Source organism: Thermochaetoides thermophila (genome assembly GCF_000221225.1).
Source record: "Thermochaetoides thermophila DSM 1495 unplaced genomic scaffold scf7180000011818, whole genome shotgun sequence".
Lineage (NCBI taxonomy): Eukaryota > Fungi > Ascomycota > Sordariomycetes > Sordariales > Chaetomiaceae > Thermochaetoides > Thermochaetoides thermophila.
Window position 1 is genome coordinate 2,428,724 of NW_006383034.1, and position 26,873 is coordinate 2,455,596.

Sequence of the window (26,873 nt, forward strand, 5' to 3'; positions counted from 1 at the left end):
ATTCAACTATTCCCTCGTCGCTGGACGACGACCGGGTAAAAGACCGGATCTCACAGGTTTATCGGGGCTACGTCACTGTATGAAGATGGGAGGATACGTCTAATTTCAGTATGTTATTCTTGATTGCGTGCTCGACTTCTTTGATAGAAACCTTAGATAGGCTCCAACCCCTGACCCTAAAGGTGTGCCTACAGTAACATACTCTGCCCCGACTTCTGGTCACTCGTGATACTTACACCACATAGACCTCCCTAAACCTCCCGAACTGGCAAAAATGGGCTACCAAGGAAGCCTCTGTTTCTGTAAGCCCTATTCAACCCCTTCTTTCCCGCGCTCCATGCACGTCTGATCGCTCACGGTCAGCTCCCACGCCCTCTCCGCCAAAGTCGTCATCGGCAGCCTGATCCCCCTATTCCTCCTCTACTCCTCGGAAGTTGATGGTGAAAATTCATAAGACAGCCGACTTCAAGGCCATCAGCGGCGGCTCGGCCACGGGCGTGAACCCCTTCGCTATTATCCCTCCAGAAGTTGTGCCGGCAGGTGTTGAGAAGATGTCGATGTTGGCGACGGTGCCGTTATTGAGTAATGGGATTGCCGGTTAGTACGTTGCTTATGGATTGAAATACGTCTGGCCGTCGAGACCGACTTATAAAAAGAAAATGTTCAGTGCCCCCTGTCCATCGGAATAGGCAGAAGGCCGGTGTTGATCCTGGCTGGAGCGTGTGCTTGGACTGGAGGGTTGATTGCTGCTACGAGTAGTTCGTTGGAGACGCAATTGGCTTCGAGGGCCATGCAGGTTAGTTAGTACATCTCTGCTGTGTCCCCCAAGAGGAGAGGTACTGACAACTGCGGTCGCGGTCAGGGGCTCGGAGCTGGAACCGCTGAAGCACTGATCCCACTGATTCTTCAAGACACGGTGTTTATCCATTAGAGAAACAAGGCCATCGCAGCCGTCGTGTCAAGCCAGGGCAATATTATCATCGGACTCGGCACAGTTACCCCATATAGTGCATCGAACTACGACTGGAGATGGATTTACTACATCACGTCTGGTGCTGGCATCATCGCGTGGATCCTGTTGCTCATCTTTCTGCCCGAGACGCGCTGGAAGAGATCCAAGGAAGAGTTAAATATGGTCATAGCCCTTCCCCAATCGTTGTTAATCACAAAACTGTCATCTCCAGGCGGCCAACAACTCTATCCCGTTACCCCCGGCAAAGACAGACTCGACCTGGACTACACCACCTACTTTGCCCCGACTACATGGACATACATCGGCCTCTTCCAACACGACCTCAAATGGAAAGAAGCCGGCCTTTCCATGCTCAACACCCTCCGAATAACTCTCTTCCCTGTCATTATCTGGGCCACCATCACGAACAGCATCTTCGTCATCGTCCACTCTGCCGCCCAGCAGATCAGCTCTTTGCCCTCCTTGCTCAGGGTTAAGTAACTCTGCTATATCTACTCCAGTTACAAGAGGAGAAACTAACCCCAGTCAGCTGGAAATGCCACACACAGGCCTCTCTGTCCTACCCTTCCTCTTCGCCACTATTCTAGTCTACCTTTTCGGCGGCCCAATCGCAGACCGCATCTCCAACTCCGTGGCCCGTATGAACGGCGGCGCCCGTGAGCCAGAACACCACCTGCTTAACCTCATCATCCCTTTGGTATCAGGCCTGATGGGGACATTCATCTTCGGCTGGGCAGGACAAACCAACAAGCCCTGGGCTGTGACTCTCGTCGGTTCCTTTCTAAAACATCTTTACCTTACTCGCCATCATGTCGGGTATGAATGTGTTTATGGTATAGAGCTACCTGACGTGGGTGGGCCCCGTGTTTGGTGAATGTGTCGAGTCTGAGGATTATTGTGGGGCTTTTCTTGTCGAGTTAGGTGACGGTGTGGATTGCGGAGAAGGGATTTTTGGACATGTTCGTGATCTATGCGGAGGGGATGATTTTGGTTTCGTTGGGCGTGCCGGGGTTGTGGTTTTTTGGCAGGAGGCTTAGACAGTAGACGGCCGGGAGGGTCAAGCGGAATTGAAGGGGGTCGAAGAGGAGAAGGGCGGTTGAGTAGCGCTGGCGCTGGCTCTGAATGAACAATGAACACGTATGATGACATCTCGGACGAATTTTTCAAGCATGAAGCTCTAGGTGCCTCAACCGACAATATCTCAACTTGATACATTTCTGTTAAACGCTGAATGATTTATGTTCACAGCCCGTAAACGACACCCAACAATATTAGGTCAGCCGTGACCCCAAACCGGCTTCGGCTGATACAGCTCCTCCAGGTACCTTTCCTCCTCATCCGTTAAAACCTTGCCCCTGGCGGCTAGGGCCTCCTCCATCCTCTCGACGCTGCTGAAGCCAATAATCGGGCTCGTCACCCGCTTATTGATCCACGCAAGCGCAACGTGTGACATCTGTCTTGATTAGCATCCCTCCATGTCTGCAAAAAAAGGGGTTACATATTTAAAGACATACCGGCCACCCTCTCTTCTCCGCAATCTCCTGCACCCGCCTAATAATACTCAGATCCGGCTCAACAGTCCCATGCGCCCCTGGCTGCGTTTCCTTCTCTCCCTTACTCCTCTTCGTGCTGCCGTACTGCTCCGGTGGACGAGCTAGATGCCCCCGACATAATGGCGCCCATGGGATCAGCCCAACGCCCGTGTCATTACAAAACCGGTTCATCTCCCTCTCCTCCTCGCGATACAATAGATTATAGTAATTCTGCATGCTGATGAACTTCGTCCAGCCATTCTTCTCCGCGACAAACTGCATCCTTGCGAATTGCGTAGCCCACATGCTGCTCGCCCCAATATATCGCACTTTTCCCGACTGCACCAGATCATGCAGCGCCTTCATCGTCTCCTCAATCGGCGTATGCGGATCAAACCGATGGATCTGCAACAGATCAATATAATCCGTCTGCAGCCTCTTCAGCGACGCCTCGACCTGATTAAAAATCGCTGTCCTTGACAGGCCAAAGTGATTCACATAATCCTTAGAGTTTTCGACACTATCCCGGTACATCCACGCCTTCAGCTCCGGGTCTTCACCCACCGGCCAGAAACACTTGGTCATGATGACCACCTTGCTGCGCGGGATGTTGTAGTGCTTGAGGGCCTTGCCGACGATGACTTCAGAAGCGCCGTTGCCGTACATGTTGGCCGTGTCCCAGGTGTTGAGGCCGCGGTCGTAGGCTGCTTTCAGCAAGGGGAGGGCTTCGTCTTCGGGGATGCTCCAGTCCAGTGTGCGCGGGTCACCGAAGGACATGCAACCTACGATGGGGACCGAGATGATCAGGCCGCTGTTGCCCAGCCGGCGGTATTCGCATTTGGTGGAGGAGATGGATTCTTGGAGGCGAGGGGGGAGGGGGGGAGCCATTGTGACACGGTCCGGCGGGGAGCTCGTCCAGGTAAGGATAGCGCTTGCGCAGCTCGACGATGTGCGAGAAGGAGTCGAGTTCAGTTCAACACAGTCCGAGTCTTAGACGTATCTTGGTAAAAGTTGCGAGTGACCCTTGAACCCCCTGAAAACAAAATAGTCCCCCGGGGGAATAAATACTCCAGCCCTCGCGTCCGGGCCCGAGCTACCCCGCACCGGGGTGACGGGGATTACGGACCGGAGTTAACTTTGACGCAGGCTCGGCGCCAGAGACGCGGCATAGAGATGCCGATGTGCCCGTTCAACAGTCTCAGATGAACACTTGTCATGCTGCAATGCTACTTTGGTGGGGCAGGCAGTGAGTTGCATGCAACGGCGGCTGCAGCTCCGAGAAGAAGTTGACACTCGAGGAGGGGTTGGCGATGCTGATGATCTGGACACGAAGTGTAATAGCCGAAGCTAAAAGGTGATCAGTCTCAACTAGTAAAGCCCCAGTTGCTTTCAGTAGAGGGCAGACCCCTTCAGTTGCAAGGGGTGGACTCAGGGGCTCAAAAGACTTTGATGCTGACCCCCGAGCCGGTTTGTTGACTATGTCAATCAATGCCTTACATACCGAGAGTTCGGATAGCTCAACCACATACGACCATACCCAGTGGAAAATTCGGGATCCCGTCCGCTCTCCCATAGACAAGCCACTGAGGGCCGGGTTAGTACTCAGGTCGGAGACGACTGGGGAATCCCCGGTGTTGTATGTTTTTTTGTTTTTTTTTTGCTTTGGTCCACCCCGAGCTAGCTATGACGTCAGGGATGGCTTGAGAAGATCTGTTGACGTTGAACTTAGAGCGATGAAGATTTATAAAGCATTCTAACACTTTTGTTCCCAATCTGATCCATAAACATGTTTTACCTCCTAAAGTCTGCCTTCCATAAGGTGCTCTGACTCTTATGATGCTCTTGGGTTCGTTTCCATAGCGTTTGTGCGAGTAGCCGTCTTCTCAATTCCTGGTTCTCCTGGCAGAGGATCCGAAGACGACGATTCAACGGGAACTGAAACCTGGATTATGAATTAGCACACAGCTCTCTTGTAAATAATACCAGCGACATACCTTGAGATTCCCCGCCTCAATCTGCCTCTCCAACTCCTCCAACCGACTCCCTTTGACTCTCTTCCATGCCGGCCGTCCCGACTCAAACACCTCATCCATCTCCTCCAACGTATACCCCTTCGTCTCCGGCGCCATCAAAAACATGTGAATGAGCGCCGCTGCGTTAAATGCTCCAAAGATATAGTACATTCTATACGAAATGTTCCACAGTAACGGCGGCACTGCGAAAGCGAGAACCATGTTCCAAAACCAGTTTGCCGCCGTCGCCAATGATACTGCTTTCGCACGAATCTTGGATGGGTAGATCTCGGCTGGGTAGGTCCACGAGACGGGACCCCAAGTTGTGGCGAAGGTGGCGACGAAGAGATAGGAGCAGGCGACGATGGCTGAGGAAACAGGTCGATTGTTGAGGATCAGCCAAGTGATGTCTGCGTTTTGGGGAGTGCGGGTTTGGGCAGTGTTGGGTTGGCCGTAGTATTGCTGGAGGGCGCCTGGGCGTTCGTTAGTACGTTAGGTTGTATGTAATACTTGGAGAGCGGGTACCGGAGATGAAGAGCCAGGTCATCATGCCGAAGGAGCCGAGGAGGAGAGATGGGCGGCGGCCCCATTTGTCGAGGAAGAGGATGGCGGGAAGGGTTAGAACGACGTTAATCACGTATTGGATGGAGGCTGTGGCAAGGGGGGAGGCCATTTGGGCGCCTTCCATGATATAGACGATGTAGTACCTGTAATGGTTAGTGTGCCCCTAAATACCGGAGGGGAGCCTACATCATGATGTTCATGCCGCTAAGTTGGGACCACCTGATGAAGTCAGTCAGTTTCCAAAATAGCCGGGAAATGTCGAACCCACATCTGGATGCTCATCCCGAGAGCAACACGCTTTAGCATTCTCCTTGAAACTAACACTTTGAACGAAGAAACAGCCTGCTCGCGCTCAAACCGCAAGGCTTCTTCGATCTCCTGGTATTGGGCCAGCACTTTCGGGTGGTTCACGTCGCCTTTTCCATGGAGACTGGCGAGCACCTTGAGGGCTTCGTCCCAGCGGTCCTTGGATGCCAGCCAGCGTGGGCTGTAGGGGAAGAAGAACAAGCCGACGAAGAGGACGAAAGCTGGGATTGCTTGGACGCCCCAGGGGATGCGAAACTGGAAGTCCTGTTAGCCCGAATGGTCCCTGACATAACGTTTTGGGCCGATCAGAAGATGGAAGAAAAGACACAACTTGACCTACCGCCGCCGTTGGCTGATTCGGATCCTTCGACCCTCCGCCAATGCCCTCTGCCGCCCCAAACTGGATGAAATACTGACTATGATCAGTCAGCATGTTGTCCTCGATCTTGGGCCTAGTACTCGGCATTTGGCCCCGAATCCTTCCTCTTTAGCTCCAGCTCCTGACCGAACAACTTACATCAAAATTCCCCACGTAATAGCCCACTGCTGCAAACTAACCACCCTCCCCCTAATTTCCCTCGGTGCGATCTCACTCTGATAAATCGGCACCACTGACGACGCAATCCCAACACACAACCCACACACCACCCGCCCAAAGCACAACATGCCGATATTCTGCGCCGCAGCCATCAATATCGACCCCATGATCCACAGTACGCAGGAAATTTGTAGTGCCACTTTCCGCGAGTACCGGTCAGCGAGCAAGGAAGACACTAATGATCCCAAAAGGCTGCCGGCTGGCATGGAGGCTGTAATCCCGCCTTGGGCGTAAGAGACTGGGTTGTTGAAGTAGCGCTTGTAGGCTTGAGTGCCGAGGACACCGGACATGGAGGAGATGTCGAAGCCGAACAGGCCGCCGCCTGGAGACACAAAGGGGGGGTGAGTATGAAATGGGGAAGGGGAAGGGAGGTTGGGCAGGGGTTGAAGGGGGGAAAGTACTGACCGATGGCCGCAAAAGAGCAGATGAAGTAGACATTGCTTGCTTGATACATGATTATGTGCTTATTTTGGAGAAAAAAAGCGTCAGGCAGGTTCAATTTTTCTTTTTTTTTGAATATCCGCTGTCCTGTGGTGAAGATATAACTTGGGCTATGAACGTCCACCAAGGATCTTCGGCATCCAACATCTCCCCTTCCTCAACCCGACAGCCGGGGAAGATCTATCTTATGTATGTATAAGATCCAGATATCACCCCAAGCCCCTATGCGGCCCCATTCTTCTACAGCTCCATGATTCACCTTCGGCCTTCCTGACCTGCCAAGCAAACGACAAGTCACCAATTGCTCTACACATTACTAGGCTGTTTGACCCGCGACCTTGTTTCCCCGACATGGCGCCGCTTATAATGATGGTGGTTGCACGACACACGACGGGGTCACACTACCGGGTCGGGTTTGGGGCCTGGGTCAGGCTGAAGAATAAGAAAGTGGGAAGGCGGTGAGGGTGACTTGGGGGCTTTTGTGTGTGGAGTCAATAAAATAAAATATCCCTACAGGTTGATACTCGATATGAAGTCATTTGAGTCGGATGTGTACGAAGCACAGCATAGAATCTAGCACGAAGGAGTAGGAGAGACCGAATGGGTGAGGTTAGAGTCGGGTATGATGAGTCGCTGTCAGAGAGGACGGAGATGTTTACCTCTGATTGGATGTCACTTTGATCTCTTCCTTTCCTGTGCTGATGCAACGTTGAAGGGAAGTCTTCTATCAGAAAATATGAGCTAGCAGTAGCAATCCCCAAATCCTTACTTAGCACTACCGAGTTAGCCATGCGCGTCACCCGGAATCCATTCCATCCCGCTCCCACAGCGGTAACAGTGTTTGACATCCTCCCATCCTCGAGAGGGACGCTCCCGGATATGACTTTACTCTACTTGCATACTAAACTCCAGACTGGGGCGGAAACGAAAAAAAAGCATGCCATGTTATTGCCCACACCGCGTGCCATGAACAAACCCACCAATCAGTTCCCCTCGCACAAGACATTCTCGGAATCCGACAGCACAGGGCTGGATGATTAGGGTGTTATCGAGTTGCCGAAGGAGGGGATGGAGCTTTTTTGTGTAACGAAGCATTCCGGGAGGAAAGGGAAACTTCTGAAGGTGTCTAAGCACCAGGAGATAGAGATTGCTTGGATAAGATGGGATACATGGAGCCGTCATAAGTGGATTGCCGGAGACTCGGAGTCGAAGGGCGACGATGGCTCCTATCTATTGTGCTCAGGTCATGTGCTCGAGGCATGTGTCCTACCCAACACAATACATTAGCTTGTACCTATGGCATCATGAGCCTCATCAGGGTCAGAGATCATCAGCTCAGATATATCACTATAACTTCGGACATCAGCCACTCCTGGCTCACATTCCCCCGTTCCAGCTCACCTCCTGACCACAACATCCTCTCTTCGGCGATTTACTGCACGATGCGGTCTCACCTCCCGCCAGCCCAACCAGTTCAGCCCAGCGATTCAATTCACCTCACTCGCTAGATCTTGCTGTCATGGCCATTGTCCAACCATCCCTCGGTCACCGCGTCTTGACAGTGAGACAGACAGACAAAAGTTCTCATGTCAACTGCCCCCCTCCCCCCGCCCCCCTCCGGGGCGAATCATCTTTTCAATATGATTTCCCACACCCAAAGACACTCACAGACGGATGATGATGATGATGATGATGATGATGATGATGACAAGATGAGCTATGGCACCTTGTTTCCTTTTTCCTGCTTGTGATAACATTAACTAGCAAGTGCTGACAAGGTTGTAAAAGAGTTATAAACAGACAAGACAGAGGCAGGAGGCTCATAAACTGTGTAACGTCTCTTAATAAGCATTCGGCTGATGGGGGCATTGTTGCCCTCTCAACGGTTCCGTTCGCTGACTCAAGCCGGATCATATCCATAGTCTTGTGCTGACAAGATATCAGAAGAACGTGCCTACTGTTTGATATATGTGAAGGGGCATTTGGTCTACTAACCATATGCGGCCCAAGGCAGTTGGCAGTTGGGCAGGTATGTAGCAGCCTTGGGAGATGGTTCGAGTCTTCTTCATCTAGGTAGGCATGCATATACCATGGGCTGGGAGGACCTTTATCCAAAGACATACCGACTTGTTTTTCTTCATAGACATTCTCATGTCCCTGTGTGACATTGCCATTAATCAGGAGTCAACCGCTAGACTGATAACAAAAACAAATTCAAAGTATGGAAACTAGCATTACTAGCTAAGTCAACTTTAAGCCAAATGATCCTCCTCCTCTTCACACTTAAAACACTACATATAAGCAAACAAACATAAATAAATATAAACCCTGTACCATAACACCTCGAAACACCTAATGTATACCCTATCCCCCCATTCCAGCCCATAACCCATACTGAACCCCCCCCCATATACCCCCAAATCAAATGCAGTACACCAACCACCCTTTGGGAAACTTGATCAGGCATACCCCCGATCAGGCAAGTCCAAATCTTCCTGCCTGACCCTAAAATACTCCTCCCTCACAGGTTCCTCCTCCTCTTCACTCTCCCCTTCCTCCTCCATCCCCCAATCACGCCAACCCTCCCCCCTAACCCAACTAATCCCCTTCCTCCAAACTCCCTCTTTTACGGCCGTCGCATCCGTCTCATACACCACTCCCGTCACAAGCAACCCCACCACAAATAGCAACACGTCCCCTCCCCTCATAGCCCTCCACCACCGGCGCTTGACACCAACCTTCCAGAGTGACTCGACAGCCATCTTGAACGCAGCCAAAAACACAGCACGGGACTTAGCCCTGCCCGCTTCCAGCACCGCCCAGAGACCTGCCAAGAAGCCAGACAAGAAAAATCGCTGCGTCGGCAAGAACGTGCGCGGGAAGTATGTGTTAAAGAAACACAGCGACGACCACGCGGTGCTCATCCCGCCTGCCAGGGCGCCGGCCGTCCTCATAGCCGATAGCAACGCCTTAAACACAGACTTAAGCGCCGGGTTGCGTACCAGCTTGCGCCAGGCGCCCCTGTTGCGGGGGATGAGCAGGGCGGAGTAGATGATGAACAGGGCACGAGTGAGCTGAGGGAAGGACTGGGACCAGTTGGTGACAAAGGCACGGGGACACGAGGCGACAGAGGGATGGAGGGTTGCGCAGGAGAGGGAAGTGATGACGGGGTGAGCTTGGGCCGTGAGGGGGGCGATGGCGGCGAGCGAGGGGGGGAGGATGTCCTCCTTGGAGGGGAAGAGGACGGGGGAGCTGAACTTTCTAAGCAAGGGTTAGTTCAGGTCCCATAAAATAAAAATCAGATAAAGGGGCAGTGAGACATACGGCCAACGCAGACGGGCCATCTCGGCCAGACTATCGACGATCTCGCGGGCAGAAGGCCACTTCAGCTTTGCAGGGTAGTCTTTCGGTCTGGGGGTCAGATAGGCAGACGAGCCGCTCAAGAGCAGCTTGGCAACGGGCTGAAAGCTGTCAGCTTTCATTTCTCTCCAAGGATGGGTGGAATCAAAAAGGGTGCTACTATGACCTACCTCAGGGAAGATCTCCCTTTCAAACACCAACGTCCAAAACAACTGCCCACACGCAAAAGGCGCCATTAACCAGCTCCCAAACCACGCCGGCCGTTCCCTCATCCTCCACGGCTCTCCCTCGCCCCTCCTCTCCCAGCCCCAAACAAGCCCAAGCTGCTCAGCACAATTCCACCCAAACTCTAGCGCCCTAAACAACACATAGGTGCTGATCATGCTCCGGATCGTGCCTCCGCCGGCCTTCTTGCTCGGATAGATGCCCAGTGCCAACCCGGCGAGGGAGGCGCCGACGGCGGGGGCGTAGGGCGAAGTCAGGACTTGGGCGGTGGTTGGGTTGCGCAAGCGGAAGGTTGAGCCGGAGGATGGGTCGAGGAGATGGGCGCGCAGGCGGGCCAGAAATCGGTAGAGGATGCGGTAGAGGAGGAGGATTGTACTGAGGGAGAGGGAGAGGCGCAGGGCGGGGGATTTGTGGAAGGGTTGTTTTGCTTGGGCTTTGGACGGGCGTCTTCGGTAGCGTTAGTGTCCTCTCTCTCTCTAAAAATTAGACTCCAGTAAGCAGGGAAAAACTTACTCCTTCCTCAGCCTCCCCTTTACAACCCCCCAAATCCTCATCAACACCCCCGTGACAATGAACACCCGTATCGAATGCCTGACTGCCGCCGCACTGTACTCCTCGTTCCCAATCAAAGCCTGCTCCATCCTCCTCAACAATTTCTCCTCCCTCACCTTATCCATCTTCTCCCCCTTAGCCTCCTTGAGCTTCATCGCAAGCTTATGCTGCTCCCGTGCCCTCTGGCGTGGCGGCCCCTCCACGAGATCCTTAACTTCGTCTGGAGTGGGCACCCGTTTCTGCAGCCCTTTCGACCGCGATAGGACGTACCTGTGCAGGGCCTCGTACTCGCGCACCGACATGGTGTAGCGGATGGTGTTGCGAAGGATGGTCTCATTGGGAATGGGCACTGGCGTCATGGAAGGGATCGGTGCCTTCGAGGGCGAGAGCTGCTGGTGTTGCTTCCTGGTAGAACTAGGGTCGCCGATAGCACTAGCGCTGGCACTTGGGGACATGACGATGGCCCCGGGGCCGGGCCCAGGCCCAGGATTTGCCATGTTTGTTTGTTTGTTTGACTCCCGGGTCGGTGTTGATGATGATCTGCAAGAGACAAGCCAATGGGCAGGATGGTTATGTTATCGTTGTAGATGGTTATTCTCTTCCTCTTCCTCGAAGGCAGCCTTTGTAGTCGTGTTTTGGGCGATGATATGCTTGGGCTGCAGCTCGGGTCGGATGCGGATGTGCCGTTCGGCAAGACAGACAGGCGGGATGGAAGAGTGTTGCAGGTCGCGTCTTTCGTGGCTCTTTTAAAAATCGGGAATGACGCGCGACAAAAGCATGTCAGGTATCGGGCAGCGACTTCGTTATCACCCTGATTATTTTTTATTTTTTTTTTGGCTTTCTGGGTTTTTTGGTTTGGGCAAATGGAAAATGGAAGGAGGGGAGCTGAGCTGATTGCTGACCTGAAATAACGGATGACGGCAACAACAACTCAGCAGCGCACCGCAGCGCCAAAAGCCGTGTCCCTGGGCGCGAAACGCCAAAAGCACATCTAAGACCCCGGCGCTCTTGCAGGACAGGACAGCCAGCCAGGAGCTATTTCCACGTGCAAAAGCCTCGGCCTCGGCTCACGGTAGGCAGGCCGCTCTCTGACTCGACAAACCTGGCTACCCAGCGACCTTGGCGCCAAGAACTATCCGCCAAGAGCATGCCATCCTCCCCACACCCCACAATCACGTTCACCCACCATTTCGACAACACTGCACCACATCATGTTGGTTGGAGGGCATCAATAGCCCCACCGCAGCACACCTCGCTCGGGCTTGACTTCCACTTCCTGTCAAGATCGCTCCCTGCCTCAAATGAAGGCCCAAGGCAAGCGCATCAAAGACTCCAGCGCAGAAAGTTCCTCTTTTACATTACACTACTACCCTACACTACGACCTATGACCTGTCTGTGATTGTGGTGCTGGACCAAAAAAAAAAAAGACGGCACTCACTTGAAGTTCCAGGAGTGCCAATTTCATGCACTACCCAACCACTCATTCCATTCATGCTATCGAGTCCCATCCATAAGACAGACCCGACCAGAGTTCAGACGCAACGCATATCGTTCCCGATTCGAATTCAATACCTGATGGAAGGCATACATAACTCATAGCCCTGTCTTTTTTGTTTACTCCGTTCTTTTCTTTTCCTGCCTATTTTTTTTAGGTATTTTCGTTTTGGTGTTTTTGGTGTAACCTCTGATGATAAAAGTCTATCATCATTAACCATGGACCGATCATGGCAAATCCTTTTAAAAAAACGCCCAGTGCCCTGCTAGGCAAGCCGACCCATCATTCATGCCCAACTGGATGGACCCAACCCAACCCAATGTGGGTGACTAACTAACTGCTCCCATATAAGAGACAAGAGAGAGAGGGAGAGAGTGATGTAGTTAGGTGAGTTAAGTAATATTCCTCACCCATCATGACAACGTAGAGGTAGGTGAGGAGGTAGGCAGGTAAAAAAGAAAATGCCCACAGGTCCGTCCAAAGCATCGAACCCAATTCGAACTGCCTGCCAAGCTTGGTAAGCAGAAACGCAGCCAATCATCAACCCAATCCGCTACCAACAAGAAAGCAGGGGCACCATGGTTTCCCCAAACACGCCAATCCCATGCCCTTGTTGACATCGTCATCTCCATCCCTATGAGATGCAGAGACTCAAATCAAGTTAAAAAGATGAAAAAAAAAATCCAGTAATACCAAGCCAGTCCCACGTTGTCTCGTCTAGCCTGCTCAACAAAGAGAGAGGCAGCCATTTTGTGTAACCCGTCGACTCCACGCAATGCAGTAACAAACAATAAAAAAGACCAGAATAAAAGGTGTATCGAACAACAATAGGGAGAAAGGGAAAATACAGGGTGCGTATGTGTTAGGGAGGAGGTATGTGCGCGGGAGTGGACATGCAAAAAGAGAATAAAAAACAATAAACAACCAAGTAAATCCCATCAAACAAACCGCCGCCCAAGTCACCAGTCATTATTGTCGTAAGAGAAAAAGACAGGCAAAGAAGGAGAAAATCCTCAGCAACCCTTACGGCCCAACACTTGACGCACTCCCCTGCGTCCAAGTGTGAACCAAATACGGCAGGTCGCCAGAGAATACCTCCTCCTTGAAGCCCATGCTGTTGACCCAGAAGTCCTCGATGCAGCTGACCACCAGCGGTGCACCCGCATTATCCAACCGGTCCTGGAACGTCCGGAGCTGCGGGTGATCCACCTTCTCGAGCGTGCGCATCCGCCGCGCCTCGCGCTCCGCAATAATGTCCGAGATGATGCTCTGCCTGGCTACAGGCGACAGCTCGCCGTTGAGCTTGCCTAGGTTAGGGTGCTCCAGCACCTGCTTGAGGAGCTCGAACGGCAGGTTGAGCAGGATGCGCGAGAAGAGTGTGTCGTTCGGTGACGGGGCACGCGGGGACTGGACCGATTCGGACGGAGCAGCCTTGCCGTTGGGGTTGTTGTTAGCACCGTTGAGCGGCGAGATGTCGCCGAACTTGATCTGGGATAGACGGTGGTTGGCTGACAGCCGTGGGTTTTTGGGGATATGGGCGACCGAGGGCTGGCGGCTGTGCGACGTGCCGTTAACAATTGGCGGGGTGGCAGACTTTTGACTTGGGACCGGCGGGAGACGCGAGAAACCAAGATCGCCGGCGTTGGTATCGAGAACCAGGTTGGTCGGGAAATGGTGAACCAGGAAGTCTAAAACGTGTGACAGAAGCTCCGACACACCAAACCCGTCATCACGAGGAGACAGGGCAACGGCCTGCGATACAAACTTGACGGCCTGCTCGATGGTGTCCCAACAGAGGAGGTAGCTGGCACGCGCGGAACCGACTGCGTGAACCCAGGGAAGACGCAAGAAGCGACCGGTAGCCAAATAGCTCAGAGCCGTGTCAAAGTCGTCACGAACATCCCGCGGCTGTAGCTCACTGGGGAGGGGGCCTTCGGCAATGGGCCAGCCGTAGAGCGTACGAAGCGCATACCACATGACATCTGGCCGAATGTACTTATCGTGAGCCTCGAGGAAGATCTCACTGCCGGGCATCGTCCGCTGAGCCTTCATGACCGTAGCAAGAGTAGGGCTGCGCGAGAAGATGAAGCGGTGACCAGTTGCGAGGACGCGGAACTCGGGGCTGTCGGCAAAGCGAACCTTGATCACGCAGTCATTCCAAGTATCGTCGGGGAAGCCATTACGCAGGAAGAAGAGAGCTTCGTCCTGGATGCGGACGGACTGGTAAGCAGCAACAGAGCTGACGCCGTTCATGGGGGGGTGGAGACCGAGAACGGGAATAGGAGCCTGCGCAGTAGGATCGACGGGGTACCCATTGTGGCCGTTGACAGCGGGGTAGTGGTTGAAGACAGCATGCTCATCAGCCTGGACCGACGACTGAGAGCCCTGAAAGCTGTGGGGTGTTGGGGGACCGTGGTGGCTGGCAGCAAGATTCGGCGGGTAGCCGTCGACCAAGGGACGGCCATAACCGTCTACACCGGTAACCGGGGGATACGGCAGCAGGCCCGGCGGGGGGAAGCTGCCAGAGCGAGGAGCCGGCGACGAGGCATTGGAGTCATGAATGCCGCCAAAGACCAAGCTGCCGTTGCTGGGGTGGGGCTGATGGAAGGCTGGACGGTTCATGAGTGCGGCGGGGTGTGGGGCGGGATGGGAAGCTTCGGGAATGACACCGCCAGGCGCCGTCTGGGCTTCAGGTGCGGGGTTAGCGGGGCCTGGGGGACGCTGACGAGCCGGAGAATTGATGCGCTTCGGGAGAGCTGAAGAGACCGGGGGGGTATCTGGAATATAAGGCATTGTTAGTGGACAACAACTGTCGGGAAAGTTGCTCGGGCCATGGCCATGACAAGTGGGGGGAGTGTTGGATGACTGGAAACGAGTGGGGAGAGTTGGGACAGCAAACAAGGGGGAACTCCTGGTTTGCAGCCTGTGTCTCGACATACCCTTCTCTCGCTCATCAGCGACAACAGAGGCCGTAGATGGCTCGCTCGCGGGGTCTTGTTTGAAGGAGATGGCGGGAGCTGTGGGATTCAGCTTCTTGGAGGGCCCTAGGGCCAGGTCGGATGATGCTGGCTTGCCGATCACATCTTGAGCCAGCTTCTCAGCAGTCGGCTGGGGAGCGATAGACTGGGGATTCGAAGTCGGAGACGTGACCTCAGTAGCCTTTGTGACTGTGGTCGTAGTCTTGAGCGGGCGCTGGGGGTAGTTAAGGGGCAGTGCAGGCACCACCACCTTGGCGGGGACGCGACGGGTGGTCGGCTTGGTCTTGTTGGCGACACCATTCAAACTGTTGACGCCATTCACACCGTTGACACTATTGACACCGTTGGAGGGCGTCATGATGGTCGAGAAATGAGAACAAAGTCGGGATATGGTATAGAATGGGTATGGTGCTGGTCGGTCGGTCGGTAAGGTATGGCGATGCTTAAGGAGAGGCGGGGTTGGGATCGTGGGGCTAAGTTCCAAGAACGATGAGACTGGGTATGGTAAGAGATTGAAGGAAAGTCAGGGCAATGATGCCGGTGAGCGAGAAGGCGAGTGCGAATAGATGGTAGTGACGAAAGAGAAGAGTGAAGAAGAGTCGGTCGGAGTGCCCGTGTTGACACCAAGGTGGGACCGCAAAAAGCCCGATCGCTCAGCGGCAGCTTCCAAGACTTGTAACCTGTGCGACGCGCAGCCTGGCGCTGGTATGAGCGTGTGAGAGTGAGTATAGGCCAGGAAATATAGGTAGTCTGGTCTTGTAGGCGGAATAAGTTAAGTCGAAGGTTGACATACCAACAGACACAATGTTCTGCCAGCTCACGTTCAAAGCGACTGGCGCCGTGCGGGCAGCAAGCAGCAGAGCGCAAGCTGGAACCTGGAGCAGAGAAAGGCCGGATCGCAGGCTCGCAGCCAGGGTGAGGACGGGCGATGATGCCAAAATTTTGAACCCCCCGCAGGAGAAAAGAAAAAAAACTGACCTGATGGCTCTGATTGGGCTGCAGCCCGGTGGTGGGGAAGAATATGTGGCTCGTGCACGCTTGGCGGGGTGACAGATGGGGCTAGCCTTTGAGGACAGAAGGCTCCGGCTCTGTGATAGAAATCAAAGCTCATCTCAAGGTTAGTCCAGTCCTTCATCTTTTGCTGGGTCTTCACACTGGATCTTCTTGATGCGTATGCGTGTAAGTCATTCACAAGTGTGGCCATGGTGCTAGATGAAATGTCTTTTTAGCGTCTTGCCGTTTTCCCACTGGCTGGTTTCACTTCTGCCTAATTTTTATGGACTTGCTAGAAGCTTGGTGCAGGTGCTGGTTGGTCAACTTCCGGGTTTGGCTGTCGTTGTTCAACTCGACGAGGACATCACAACGGAATATTTCTCACTTATGTCTTCCAACTTGCTCAATAACAGAATGTGCAGATGAATAGGATGTTGTGCTACAAGCGGACAGGCAATTTGATGACAACTGCCAAAGCTGAACGTTACAAACCAGTGACCTAAAGTTTGAATGACAAGTGCACAAGGAGATAGCAACACAAGTTCGTATATGTAAAACATCGATGCCTAGCATTATTTCAGATGTTTGTATACTCTTGATATCTTTCTAGGCCAAGGGCCAGATCAGATCACAGCATGTATCCAGAGCCACACCATACCTGAGACGTCCAATTAGGATTACTGCCTGCCCCACCACCAAATTCCCTGCCAAGTTCCAACGCTGATCTCGGCTTCACCGATCAGTCCCAGTCACCGTTCGCATGCGGGGAGGCGCATCCAGATCTCCAGGGGTAGCACCGGGCCGATCCGATGTTGACAGGGGCTGAGCTTGATATCTTTGTTGACATCACTTACATACTGCTGACAAGGCCGATGCTGGTCATTTAGCAGATACCTATCTTTGTGATGATCCAATATCACAGCCATGGTCCACTTTTCCATAGTTCCAAAAGGCCAAAATGCTTCTGATCCAGTTTGTCCTTCCATTTTTTTTTCCTGTAACAGTTGGCTGATAGTTGGTATCTCACAGACTTCGGGCAATGAAATGACAATGCCCTGCCAGGTATGAGCAGAATTGCCATCCCTGAAAGGTAGCACGCTTCAGTGAACCAACGCCTTGAGCGATTCACCTTTGCCTAGATTGAACATCCCTTTAATTCATAATTGGGGACCTTGACTGCCAAACCCTAGCCTCAACTCATCGGTGCTCACCCCATCCAGTAAAATGCCCCATTGGCGAAGTCGCACTCCTAGGCCTTGGATAAGCCGCTGAAGCTGGCCCTGGTCCCAACTCATAGATTTTCTCAACCTCCTTTCCCTTATCCCTGGGCTCAATCGGCATTCCCTCTAAGTACGAATACTCATACTCCTGGTTCTCCTTCACCTCATCCTCATTCACTGGCGGCGGTCTCCTATACCGATAATTTGGTGCCGGCTCGCCCTGCTTCCACACAGGGATCCTTGAGCTCTCCTCATCGTCCAACAGTCCCTCCTGGGGCCGCGCTATGACTCCTTTCTTCATCACAGCCCTCAACCCAGCCACAACAGCGCACCTCGCATCGCCTAACCCCCTCCTCTGCCAATCCCATGGCCCATCCGCCACAGCAACCCTCTGATCCGCCGTCCCCAGCCTCTGTCCATAACGATTCCTCACCACACTCTGCCCCGTCAACATCCCCCCGCCGCCCCATCGTCCCCCTTGCGGTTGATGATGGCCCCTCCACCAAACCCCCAACACATGAGTTGGCTCCCGCCCACAAATAGAACACCTCGTCCTCCCCAAGACACAACTACCATCAAACTGGTTGCTCACCCACTCTCCGCATTGGTTGCATTCCCAATACACAGGGTCAATGAAGCGCGGCGAGAAGTGCAGGCCGCCGACAGTCCGGATGAGTAGCTTGCCGTGTCCTGTGGAGGGATCGCTTGATGAGGCAGAAGGCCCGGAGAAGAGGGCACAGTTGGGGCATTTTGGGTGGTGGCAGGGGGGACGCCAGCAGATCGAGTATGAGGAAACTGTTTGTGCGGTAATAACAGGGTGAGAGTTGGGGTTTGTTGGAGGAACAGGGGGGCCATGTGTTGATCGGCAATGAGAGGATGTGCGAGTTGGTTGCTGTTGTTGCTGTTGGAGGGGAGAGATGTGCACCATCCCGACGGGGTCGCCGTAGCCGGAGTCGGCGCAGCGGCAGCATAGCCAGCGATTAAGTTGGGTTATGTGGGCCGCAGAGGGGGAAAAGGCTGCTATTGTCGTTGCTGTTGTCCTTGTCAAGGCTGAGGTAGGGTCGTGGGCGAGATGCTCCAATGGTTCGCGAGATGGAGGAAAACAAGAAGCTGGCACGAGTTTTGGCGATGGCAGGCCTGTCGTCGGGAAGGTGAGCAGCGCTCGCGTTTCGAGGTCTTGAGGGGCGGCTGCTGTTGCAGTGAGGCTGGAGAAGAAGGTGTCGTTGGTTGACGGCGAGGTGACGATAGGGGTTAGAGCTGTTGGGCGGTAGGTCATTGTGTTCCTTTCAAACCTTGACAAGTACTCTCTTCAAGTATCAACACAGAATGAACAGAGTAGTCGGCCGGGGATGGCAGCTAAAGAGTGCTGCAGCTCCAGTTCCGGCTGATCAAGTATATCTCCCGCTCGCACACAACCCCCCCCCACCGCGCGGATGGGAGGACGGATGGACGGACGGGAGCGGAAACTTGCCTTGGTTCGCAGGGTGGCCCGGCACGATGCGAGTTGAGACAGGCACGGGAGGAAGTGAGACCTCTTGTCTGGGATCTGTCCCCTTCCCAGTCAGCTTTGCGGATAGCGTGGCAGACTGTCGTGAAATTTTAAGTAGGCAAGATGCGAGGGTGCGAAACAGGAAGCTGGTCAGCTAGCCAAGCCAGGGACGCAGCCTGACAATTCAGCGCATCACCAACCTCTACAGCTTGGCCAGCACATACTCCCCCCAAAAAACAAACACACTTGCCCGTATCTGTCCCTCACAAGTTGCGGCAACCGACAGCTCCATCTCCCAGTCTTCCTCCCATCGTCTGCAGTCCGCCGCGCTAAGATTTTAGGATCCTCGTTGTGCTGGCGCTTGTCTCACCCTGCCGGGGAATAGGAGCGAAGGGAAGTGTCGTACTGCATGAGGGCAGCACGGTGGGTGAAGCACCAGCAAGACGGGAATTTCCACGCGTGTTTGGGCTGGACAGAGCGTGGCTATGGTTTTGACTCTGCATATGTCTGAGGGGAAGCAAGAACACTCACCTAAGCCGTTGGTGACGCTGTCACACACTGCTTCCCACAACCCAAGTTGGCTGGGAGGGGGAGGAGAGCACATATCAGGCGTCACAACAGCATGATCGACCAGTTAAAAGACTTACCTGGATGGCCAGCGTGGTCTCTGTCTTCGGTACGAGATGTGGGCTGGACCACTTGCTTTCTGCGGGAAGTATAGGGTCCAACCTCTTCCTTTCTTAAAGTTCTGAGGAGAAGGTCTCGCTCTTAGTGCCGTCGAGGTTGAGGTGAGGGCAGGGTTGGTTTCAATGAGCGTGGCTCAGTGGCGGTTTCTGAGAGAGTCGAAGATGGATGGAGGAATGCTTTGGCAGCTCAGTTACTGGTCTTCTCAACAGATAAGACGTTATTCCAGTAAGGCACTTGGCAACCGTTGAAAGGCATTCATCTTCTTAGATCTCTTGTTCTCTATTTTCTCCATCTTCTCCGTCTACTCTTGGTCTCTTCTTCCATTCTTTTCTTTCTCTGCGCTATTTATCTAGCTTCTATTTTTTTTCATTTTCATCTCCTCATCTCCTCTCTAAAATTTCTAGTCTGTTCACAATAGTCTACCTATTCAAGACAGAAACAAGTCAAGAACGACCAGACAGCCAGAATATATCGCACGAGCTAACTCTCACCCCAAGTCCATACCCCATAGATGCAATAATTATCAGCATCCACTAAACGGACTCGCGTGGTAGATGCGACATCCGTAATTCCCGAGCGCCGTTCCCTTGTTTGATCTGATATTTGCCTCTGACGACTTGGCGAGCATTAATAGCACGTTGGACAGAGGTCTACTGCCTTTTTCGAGCCTTGGTGCTCCATGTCAAAGCTAGTAATCGGAGTCTGGGCTGAATTGCTCTCATTTTTGAGTTTTTAAAAATTTCTACGGATGTGTGTTTAACCTATATCTTAAGTTTGGGCGCTGTCCTGGGGTGCTGTTATGGTTGGAAGTACAGGTCAGCAGCTGCCTGCAGCGGCACTGTGGGAGCCAATGAGGAAGCCGCTGGGCCTAAAGAAGCGGCCAATAGGAGGGCCCCGAGTGGTCCAGGGAAGTGGACCAATCAGGAAGTGTAGGGCAGGTGTCGCAGTTCTCGCACCACGATGACCTGCGATAGCCACGGAAAACCATTATTAGGGGCCAAGAATGGTCAAAGGAACGCCGATGGCTTCAAGTACAAATATGTATATATAATCGCCCACTCATCAGAGTCGCGATGAGGATTTCTCAGTCAGAAATACAAACAGTTGGATTCCAATAACTGGTGATCACAGTAAGCGATCCGTTCTGTTGCGTGAGGACCCTAGTTCCTCAGATTCTACAGCCCTGGCCACTACCTTCGAACCCATATCAGGAGACTGCAATAGTTACACTGTTAGCCTCAAGTCCGTGGTGAGTTTTGCCTGAATGTGACCATGCTCTGCGGTCAGCAACATGGAAGCACAGATGGCTCTGACCAAGGCTGGAAAAAAAGGAAAATGAGCCTGTCTAGCACCGGCCCCACACGTTCCGAGCCGTTCTTCGGTGACCGGACGCCAAGATGGACACAAACCAATCATCACGCGTCTGTGTGGTCCCGACTCCGACTGTTCAGTCGTATGATCAGCCCCACAGCTCCGGAGTCCGACCGGCATCGCACTCTTGCCATTACCGACCATGTCATTCTTCCAGATCAGAAGTCACCTGATTGCGAATATATAGACATTCCTATCTCGCCCATTCTCTCGCCTAAACTTTTTGGGAAAAAGAAAATAAATCAGCAACAGTTCCTCAGAACGTACACAAGCTAACATAATGTGCTCCGCTTGCGACGCTGATCGTGATCCCGCCAACACCCGCACCCACGCCGTCTTCTCCCGCCCCTGAAGAAGCCAACAAAGCCCGTCGCGTGGCGCATCCCGGCCGACGAGAACGACCGGCCTACGTCCAAGTTGAACTGGTTCCGGATCAATCCCCAGGGTGCAGTACCCATCTTGCACCTCTACCCTCCCCTCCCTAAAGCTGGCGAAAACGTCGACCTCACCAGCTTCGCCCCCTCCGTGGTCGCAAACCTCTACAGCATGTGGGACCTGGCCTGGCTAACGCTGGCTCTGGCTCTGTTCTCGCTATTTCTGGGCAGATGGATGGCTGCGCTCGGCGCGTTTGCCCACGTCGCGCCTGCAGTGCGATCGCTGCTGGAGGATGAGGGCAGATGGGAAATAAGGGAGTAAGGGAGAAGCGGCGGAGGAGGCGGCTTGAATCGGCCGCGAGGGGTGTGTTTCTGGCTCTGCGGGACGTTAAGAACCTGGAAGAGATTGAGTGGCTCACAGAATAGTGAAGAGATGGGAGAGAAGAGGGAAGGTGTAAGCCCGAGCTTAACTTTGCTGATTCTGCATCATGAGAGAGTACTTACGGCGAAGCTATATGAATGCGTACCTTGCGGACGGGCGTCGAATCTGTCTTTTCCGTCTCATCGCCGATCTGTTGACATCCGGCGCCTTAACTCTAACAACAACCATCGTGACAATAAGTCGGCGCACGGAACGCCGGTTCATAGCGTCGAAGCCTGGCCTTACATGTTGGCAAATTAAGATGGCCGGTCAAGGCGCATCGATGAATTTTGATGCTTGCACGTGTGAAGGCCCAGGCACAATCCGGCTTATAATCTCAACATCTTTCCGCTAAAGTTGATCTTCTCCTTCCTCCCCCCCCTCTTCAAAAAAAGAAAAACAAGCAATCCAGCGGAAAACCACAGCTAAATTTGGCTCCCAGAAGCCATCTATTATTCAGAACTAACCGCATAAAAGCTTGATGTTTCAAGAACAAATTGAAAAAAGAAATACATGACTTCTTCCGCCACCAATGGCCTTCCTGCCCGCCGTCGCAGTCCCGCTCGTCGCCCAAGCCCGCGGCGACATCACTTTTCTGCGGGCGCTGTTCTTCCTGCCGGCCGCCACTCATACCGGGTGGCTGAGCCTTCTCCTTCCCTCCCTCAGGCCCAAAGCGAAGAGCGGGGCTCAAACCAAGAGCCCGCTGCTATCGCTGTCACCCGCCCCTATCGTCGTCCATGGCCCCTCATCCGGATGAATGCCGTGCAAGACTTGCGGCAGATAGGGATGATAATCCCGGCTGTGGAGGGGTTTGTTCAGCCTGTTGTAGACAGGCTCGCGGGGTGGATGGAAGACTCCAGGGAGGAGGAAGATGGGAGTGAAGAGGGGCTTGTTTCTGATTCTACTGCCAAGGTGGGATATGACGTGGAGGAGGACATCGACGCTGGTGACGATAGTGCCAGCATTGAGGGAGAAATCATCTCCCCTTCTGTCCTCGCCATGTCGGCGTCGAGCACCAGCACCGGTTCCACTTATACCTCAGCCTGGACTCCCCATGAGGTCCTCCTCGACGACTTCGACGAGTTCGAGGACCTCCCATGGCATCACCACGCTTACTGGGACCCCATTCGCGTTCCTTCTCCTCAACTCCATGGCAACAGGGCAGCCGACATCTTCTTCTGCCTGCTCCTCCAGTTCCTAAAAATTTCCCTCCTCCTGCTGCTGCCCTTCATTGTGACTGCGATGGCAGCAGCTCAGTTTGCACTTTGGCTGGGGGCCGGGTGGATGTGGTGGGATGATGTGGCGGCGAATGTGGATGGGTATGGACATGGAGGGATGGAGAGTGAAGAGGAAGGAAGGGCTCGTGAGGAGAGTGGGGGCGGAAGAGGTGGGGGTTCAAATTTGAGGGGCGGTGGGCGGGATAGAAGGTTGGGTATGATTTGAGAGTTCTTAGAGTGATGCTGTTAGATGCTGTAGCGTATCTGTGCTTTGCTTCGTCATGTTCGTGGTCTTGCGGTTACGTTTGTGGTTGTGTTTTGTTGGGGTAATGCGCATTGTTGGTTTCCCAGCCATGCATGCCTACTTAATGTCACAGTCAAACATCAGTATCCCCGTCCTTTGGAACTCTGTATCAAAATTAGAGATAGTCTTTCCATATATGAACGGACAAAATCAATTTAAGAAAAGCAAGGGAAAAGTTGTGAGTGAAACGGAAGTGTATCTTACATCATGATAGAACCCGACGTTCTAATCCTGTTTCGGAGCTAACCAGAGGATTATGGGAGTTATATCAGAATGGCACATTATGTGAAGGACTAGACCCTCAGGATTGAAGAAACTCCATCACAGAATTTCAGAGAGATTACTTCAAGGTGGAAACCTTCGTGCCAATGACTCATATATCTAAAGGCTGGCACATATCCATTTGCCGTGGTGCTTGGATAATCTGACACTCACCCAATCAAACCTCTAATCATACCCCACAAATTCACAAGTTAGTAGACGATCGCTCATTTATGCATGTGCCATCTTTCACAGCGTTTGTGGTTCTATCTGACGATTCCACCATTTGAAACAGAATGATGTTTGAGCTAGCTGTGAGCATACAACTCGGGCTGTTGGAATGAGCCTTCACCATGTGTGGCAACTGGCGCACTCGCTGAACAGTCAACGCTGGTCTTCGGTAACTGGCTTAGGGCCAAAGAAAGGAAGGCTGGACGAGCCAGGGTGTGGAAGAATGTTCAATGTCGCGAGATATTTGTAACATTGTGTGTACTCTCTGCTATTGAACCCGGTGTTGAAGCTATGTATCTAGAGAGTTGTATGAGATGCTCCCGACATGTGCGATAGCCTGATAGCGTCGTATTGGACCAGTTTTGATTATTCCGAGACGGTGTCTTGTCCTCCGCACCTTGAATTCCACTTTTCACACTGAACAGCGCAGCCAATAAAAGATCTTCCAAATGCTTTGCTAAGAAATCCTGCAGCAAGTCATCCAGGTCGGATTTCTTTCCACAAATAGGGCAGGAGTTAGATATAATTCATGAGAGTTCAGTCATCTTTAGATGCATGCAACTTTCCCGGGCTCGGGCAGCTCCGATGCAAACATACTTCAATCTTTCGACCGGGTCCACCCCTGAGGGTGCTAGGTCGTGCCCACGACGACGGCGAGCAATAGCTACTGAACTAACCTATATACAAGTAACGCCGGAGGAAAAGCCTGCACTTGAGGCAAAACCGGTGTAAGCCAAAGGAGGTTGTGTGTCCTGGGTTGAATGGGAGGTTCACACTTGTACGAACCCGGGCATGTGGATTTCCAGCTCCGACCCCGAATCCGAGGAATCGGTGTCGGGGTCGATACCCCCGTGGGACTGTGGTCGCGTACGGAGGGGAAGTGGAGGGTCGTCGAGCGTTGGGATAAGGGCGCCCCGTGGCGGCATCCCAAGCCTGGCCCAGAGCTCGATCTGGGAGGCCCTGGACACGAATAGTTGAAAAGAGAACCAGAACGCCCTCGGGTCCAGCCTGCCGGCGAGCGGGTTGGCAAAGGTAGCGAGGGGGCAGGTGAAGGAAGTGATCTCTAGACACTATTCTGGTGCAGGGGCACTCCTTTAGCGCCCCCCGGGGGTGGTTGAATCGCACATGGTATCCCGTGAAGTCGCCATGGCCCGAAGCCTCCGCTAGCCAGCGGGAGAGACACTGCCGGGAGAATTTTTCGAGGAAAGGCTTGGCTTTGTGTCCGTACCAAAGGGCCGAGGCAGGCTTGTTAGCCCGCCACCATCCATGCATGTCTGGGGGAAGGCACTCGGCGTCTCTTGGGAGCTTCCCGGGGGGGGGGGGGAGGGCAAGCCACGCCCTAACGCCTAGGCGTTTGGGCTCCCACTGGAGCCTAGCCTCGAGACCAGAAGCTGCCTGATGCAAGCGGGACCAGCCGCGGTAAGGGGGTCGGGCAAGCCTTATATGCAGAGGGTGGTTAGCCGGTAACATCTTGACACGGCTTCTCCACCGTGCCCGCTCCCTGTCAACCAGGTACTCGGGGTACAGATTAGCCAGCCACCAGAGCCATGGCGTCGGTATCGCTCTCCACACCGGGAATATCGCTCCCAGCGCCGCGTTCGCGACCTTGGTGAGAGACGATCAAGCCGTCGTAAGTCTGGATGGAACTAGGCGACCGTTAACCCCGGCCTTAGTTGGGCCTGTATCGAGTTGTACCATGCCGTACAGGAGAGAGGGGGTGACGACTGCGTTGAAAATATTGGGGCCTGCCGATGGGGGGGGGGGGGGAAACCCCCGAAGGCTCGTGTTGGATAGGCGTTTGACCAGGCCTACCACCGAGGCCGTGGCCGATGCCCTGTCAGCAGCGTGGGTTGCAAGGCTGAGCTTGGGGTCTAGCGAGACTCCTAGCCACTTGATAGACTTGCTCGGGGAGAGGGACACTCCCTCGACCTGAGTCGAGGTCCTGGCGGGGTCTATCCTACTTCGCTTCGCCCGGGCCCCGCGGGGGGGAATGTAAAGGACTTCCGTCTTGTTTGGGTCGATCCTGAGGCCGAGTCCCCGGCCCTTGGCGCATAGCTGGTTGACCCTAAGGGAGGCATGGTGGGCCAGTTGAATCGGGTGCTTACTCCATGACGGTTGCGCATGGTCGTCCATGTACATAAACGGGGACCCCTGTTGTGAGGGGGTTATGATTAGTAGGGAGTACAGGACGAACAAGATTGGGGACCATGGGGACCCTTGCGGAAGGCCTGAGTCCGACTGAAAAGTTGATTGTGCCCATCGGAAGGAGAAGCGGCGGTCCTGGCAAAAATCAGCTGCTGCTTCGCACAGTCAGCGTGGCCAGCCTTGGTCCGTCAGGACGTCGCGCAGGATCAACGGTTAGACCGAGGGGTAGGCCGAGTCCACATTCAGGGTGACCAGGAGCCCATGATAGCCTTGCCTCGACATGGTCTCCGCGTCGTGTACGAGCGCCTGGACGAGGTCCAGCGCGGACCTGGATGGGACAGCCCCCGCGACGTCCGGAGGGGAAAGCCCTGAGTTTAGCGCCGCTGCCGTCATTCTTCGGGCCAGAAGCCTTTCCACACCTTTGCCGAAAGTCGACAGCAGAGTGATCGGCCGCCAGCCCTTGTACGATCGGGGATCCCTCCCGGGTTTCGAGAGGGTGACCACTGTCGCTTGTTTGAAGGCCTTTGGGAAGGCTCCCCACCGTCTCTGATTTGATTACATATAATAATGACCTATTGAGTACTTAGGGACCGGTTTAGAGGTGAGCTTAACGATTGGACTGAGGGGCACGGTCATTACAAGGCTGGCTTGTTCGGTCCATATAGATTCAATCCTGGAATTTGTCCATTGAATATCGACGAGTAATTTCGGGAGTATCTGTCTACTTATCTGTCTACTTTGTTGTAACACCCGCTTACGGCGTTAACTGTCAGTCACGCAGCCATAGTTGCTGCGAAGCTAGTGTTTGCTGCAGGCCCGCGGCTAATACAACGAACTTGAGGTACTTCATAGGGACGTAAATGAAAGTTCATTTCAATACACATTAACTACCGATATATCCGTCCGTAAAACCGAACCCTGAACATAGATAGGAAGGTTCCCCAAACCTAGCAAATGCATCTAGTTCTTGTGCTATATATGTACAGCCCTTAACCCTCATGAACCGTATCCACCCAATGCCACATTTCGCACACAAAGACTAATGACCATGACAAAGGAAAGTAAACAAAACGAATGCCAATTACAACGCAGGGGTATCAAACGCCGTCCCATATCCTTCCCA

At 53.5% G+C, this 26,873-nt stretch overlaps 8 protein-coding genes across 8 annotated transcripts; 2 read left to right on the plus strand and 6 right to left on the minus strand.

Annotated features, from left to right (window-relative positions):
- Nucleotides 1-274: 274 nt before the first annotated feature.
- CTHT_0046560 (uncharacterized protein) lies at nt 275-1,453 on the plus strand (the record flags this gene model as incomplete). The annotated part of the gene is made up of 4 exons (XM_006694971.1): nt 275-302; nt 460-597; nt 690-796; nt 932-1,453. 4 exons carry the CDS (start codon nt 275-277, stop codon nt 1,451-1,453), a joined length of 795 nt encoding a protein of 264 aa, XP_006695034.1.
- A 796-nt stretch (nt 1,454-2,249) lies between these two features.
- Nucleotides 2,250-3,393, minus strand: CTHT_0046570 (putative aryl-alcohol protein; the record flags this gene model as incomplete). Its single annotated transcript, XM_006694972.1, has 2 exons — nt 2,250-2,426; nt 2,488-3,393. The coding sequence occupies 2 exons, from the start codon at nt 3,391-3,393 to the stop codon at nt 2,250-2,252; spliced, it is 1,083 nt and encodes a 360-aa protein (XP_006695035.1).
- A 943-nt stretch (nt 3,394-4,336) lies between these two features.
- CTHT_0046580 (uncharacterized protein) lies at nt 4,337-6,439 on the minus strand (the record flags this gene model as incomplete). Its single annotated transcript, XM_006694973.1, has 7 exons — nt 4,337-4,447; nt 4,500-4,990; nt 5,043-5,224; nt 5,404-5,642; nt 5,728-5,803; nt 5,905-6,307; nt 6,391-6,439. 7 exons carry the CDS (start codon nt 6,437-6,439, stop codon nt 4,337-4,339), a joined length of 1,551 nt encoding a protein of 516 aa, XP_006695036.1.
- Nucleotides 6,440-8,885: 2,446 nt separating this feature from the next.
- On the minus strand, nt 8,886-11,060 carry CTHT_0046590 (uncharacterized protein; the record flags this gene model as incomplete). The annotated part of the gene is made up of 4 exons (XM_006694974.1): nt 8,886-9,687; nt 9,751-9,887; nt 9,957-10,458; nt 10,525-11,060. 4 exons carry the CDS (start codon nt 11,058-11,060, stop codon nt 8,886-8,888), a joined length of 1,977 nt encoding a protein of 658 aa, XP_006695037.1.
- Nucleotides 11,061-13,082: 2,022 nt separating this feature from the next.
- On the minus strand, nt 13,083-15,395 carry CTHT_0046600 (uncharacterized protein; the record flags this gene model as incomplete). Its single annotated transcript, XM_006694975.1, has 2 exons — nt 13,083-14,836; nt 14,999-15,395. 2 exons carry the CDS (start codon nt 15,393-15,395, stop codon nt 13,083-13,085), a joined length of 2,151 nt encoding a protein of 716 aa, XP_006695038.1.
- A 1,832-nt stretch (nt 15,396-17,227) lies between these two features.
- CTHT_0046610 (uncharacterized protein) lies at nt 17,228-18,526 on the minus strand (the record flags this gene model as incomplete). Its single annotated transcript, XM_006694976.1, has 1 exon — nt 17,228-18,526. One exon carries the CDS (start codon nt 18,524-18,526, stop codon nt 17,228-17,230), a length of 1,299 nt encoding a protein of 432 aa, XP_006695039.1.
- A 2,355-nt stretch (nt 18,527-20,881) lies between these two features.
- On the plus strand, nt 20,882-23,035 carry CTHT_0046620 (uncharacterized protein; the record flags this gene model as incomplete). Its single annotated transcript, XM_006694977.1, has 3 exons — nt 20,882-20,941; nt 21,152-21,489; nt 22,150-23,035. The coding sequence occupies 3 exons, from the start codon at nt 20,882-20,884 to the stop codon at nt 23,033-23,035; spliced, it is 1,284 nt and encodes a 427-aa protein (XP_006695040.1).
- Nucleotides 23,036-24,375: 1,340 nt separating this feature from the next.
- On the minus strand, nt 24,376-26,143 carry CTHT_0046630 (uncharacterized protein; the record flags this gene model as incomplete). Its single annotated transcript, XM_006694978.1, has 4 exons — nt 24,376-24,675; nt 24,731-25,043; nt 25,311-25,756; nt 25,970-26,143. The coding sequence occupies 4 exons, from the start codon at nt 26,141-26,143 to the stop codon at nt 24,376-24,378; spliced, it is 1,233 nt and encodes a 410-aa protein (XP_006695041.1).
- Between the last annotated feature and the right edge of the window lie 730 nt (nt 26,144-26,873).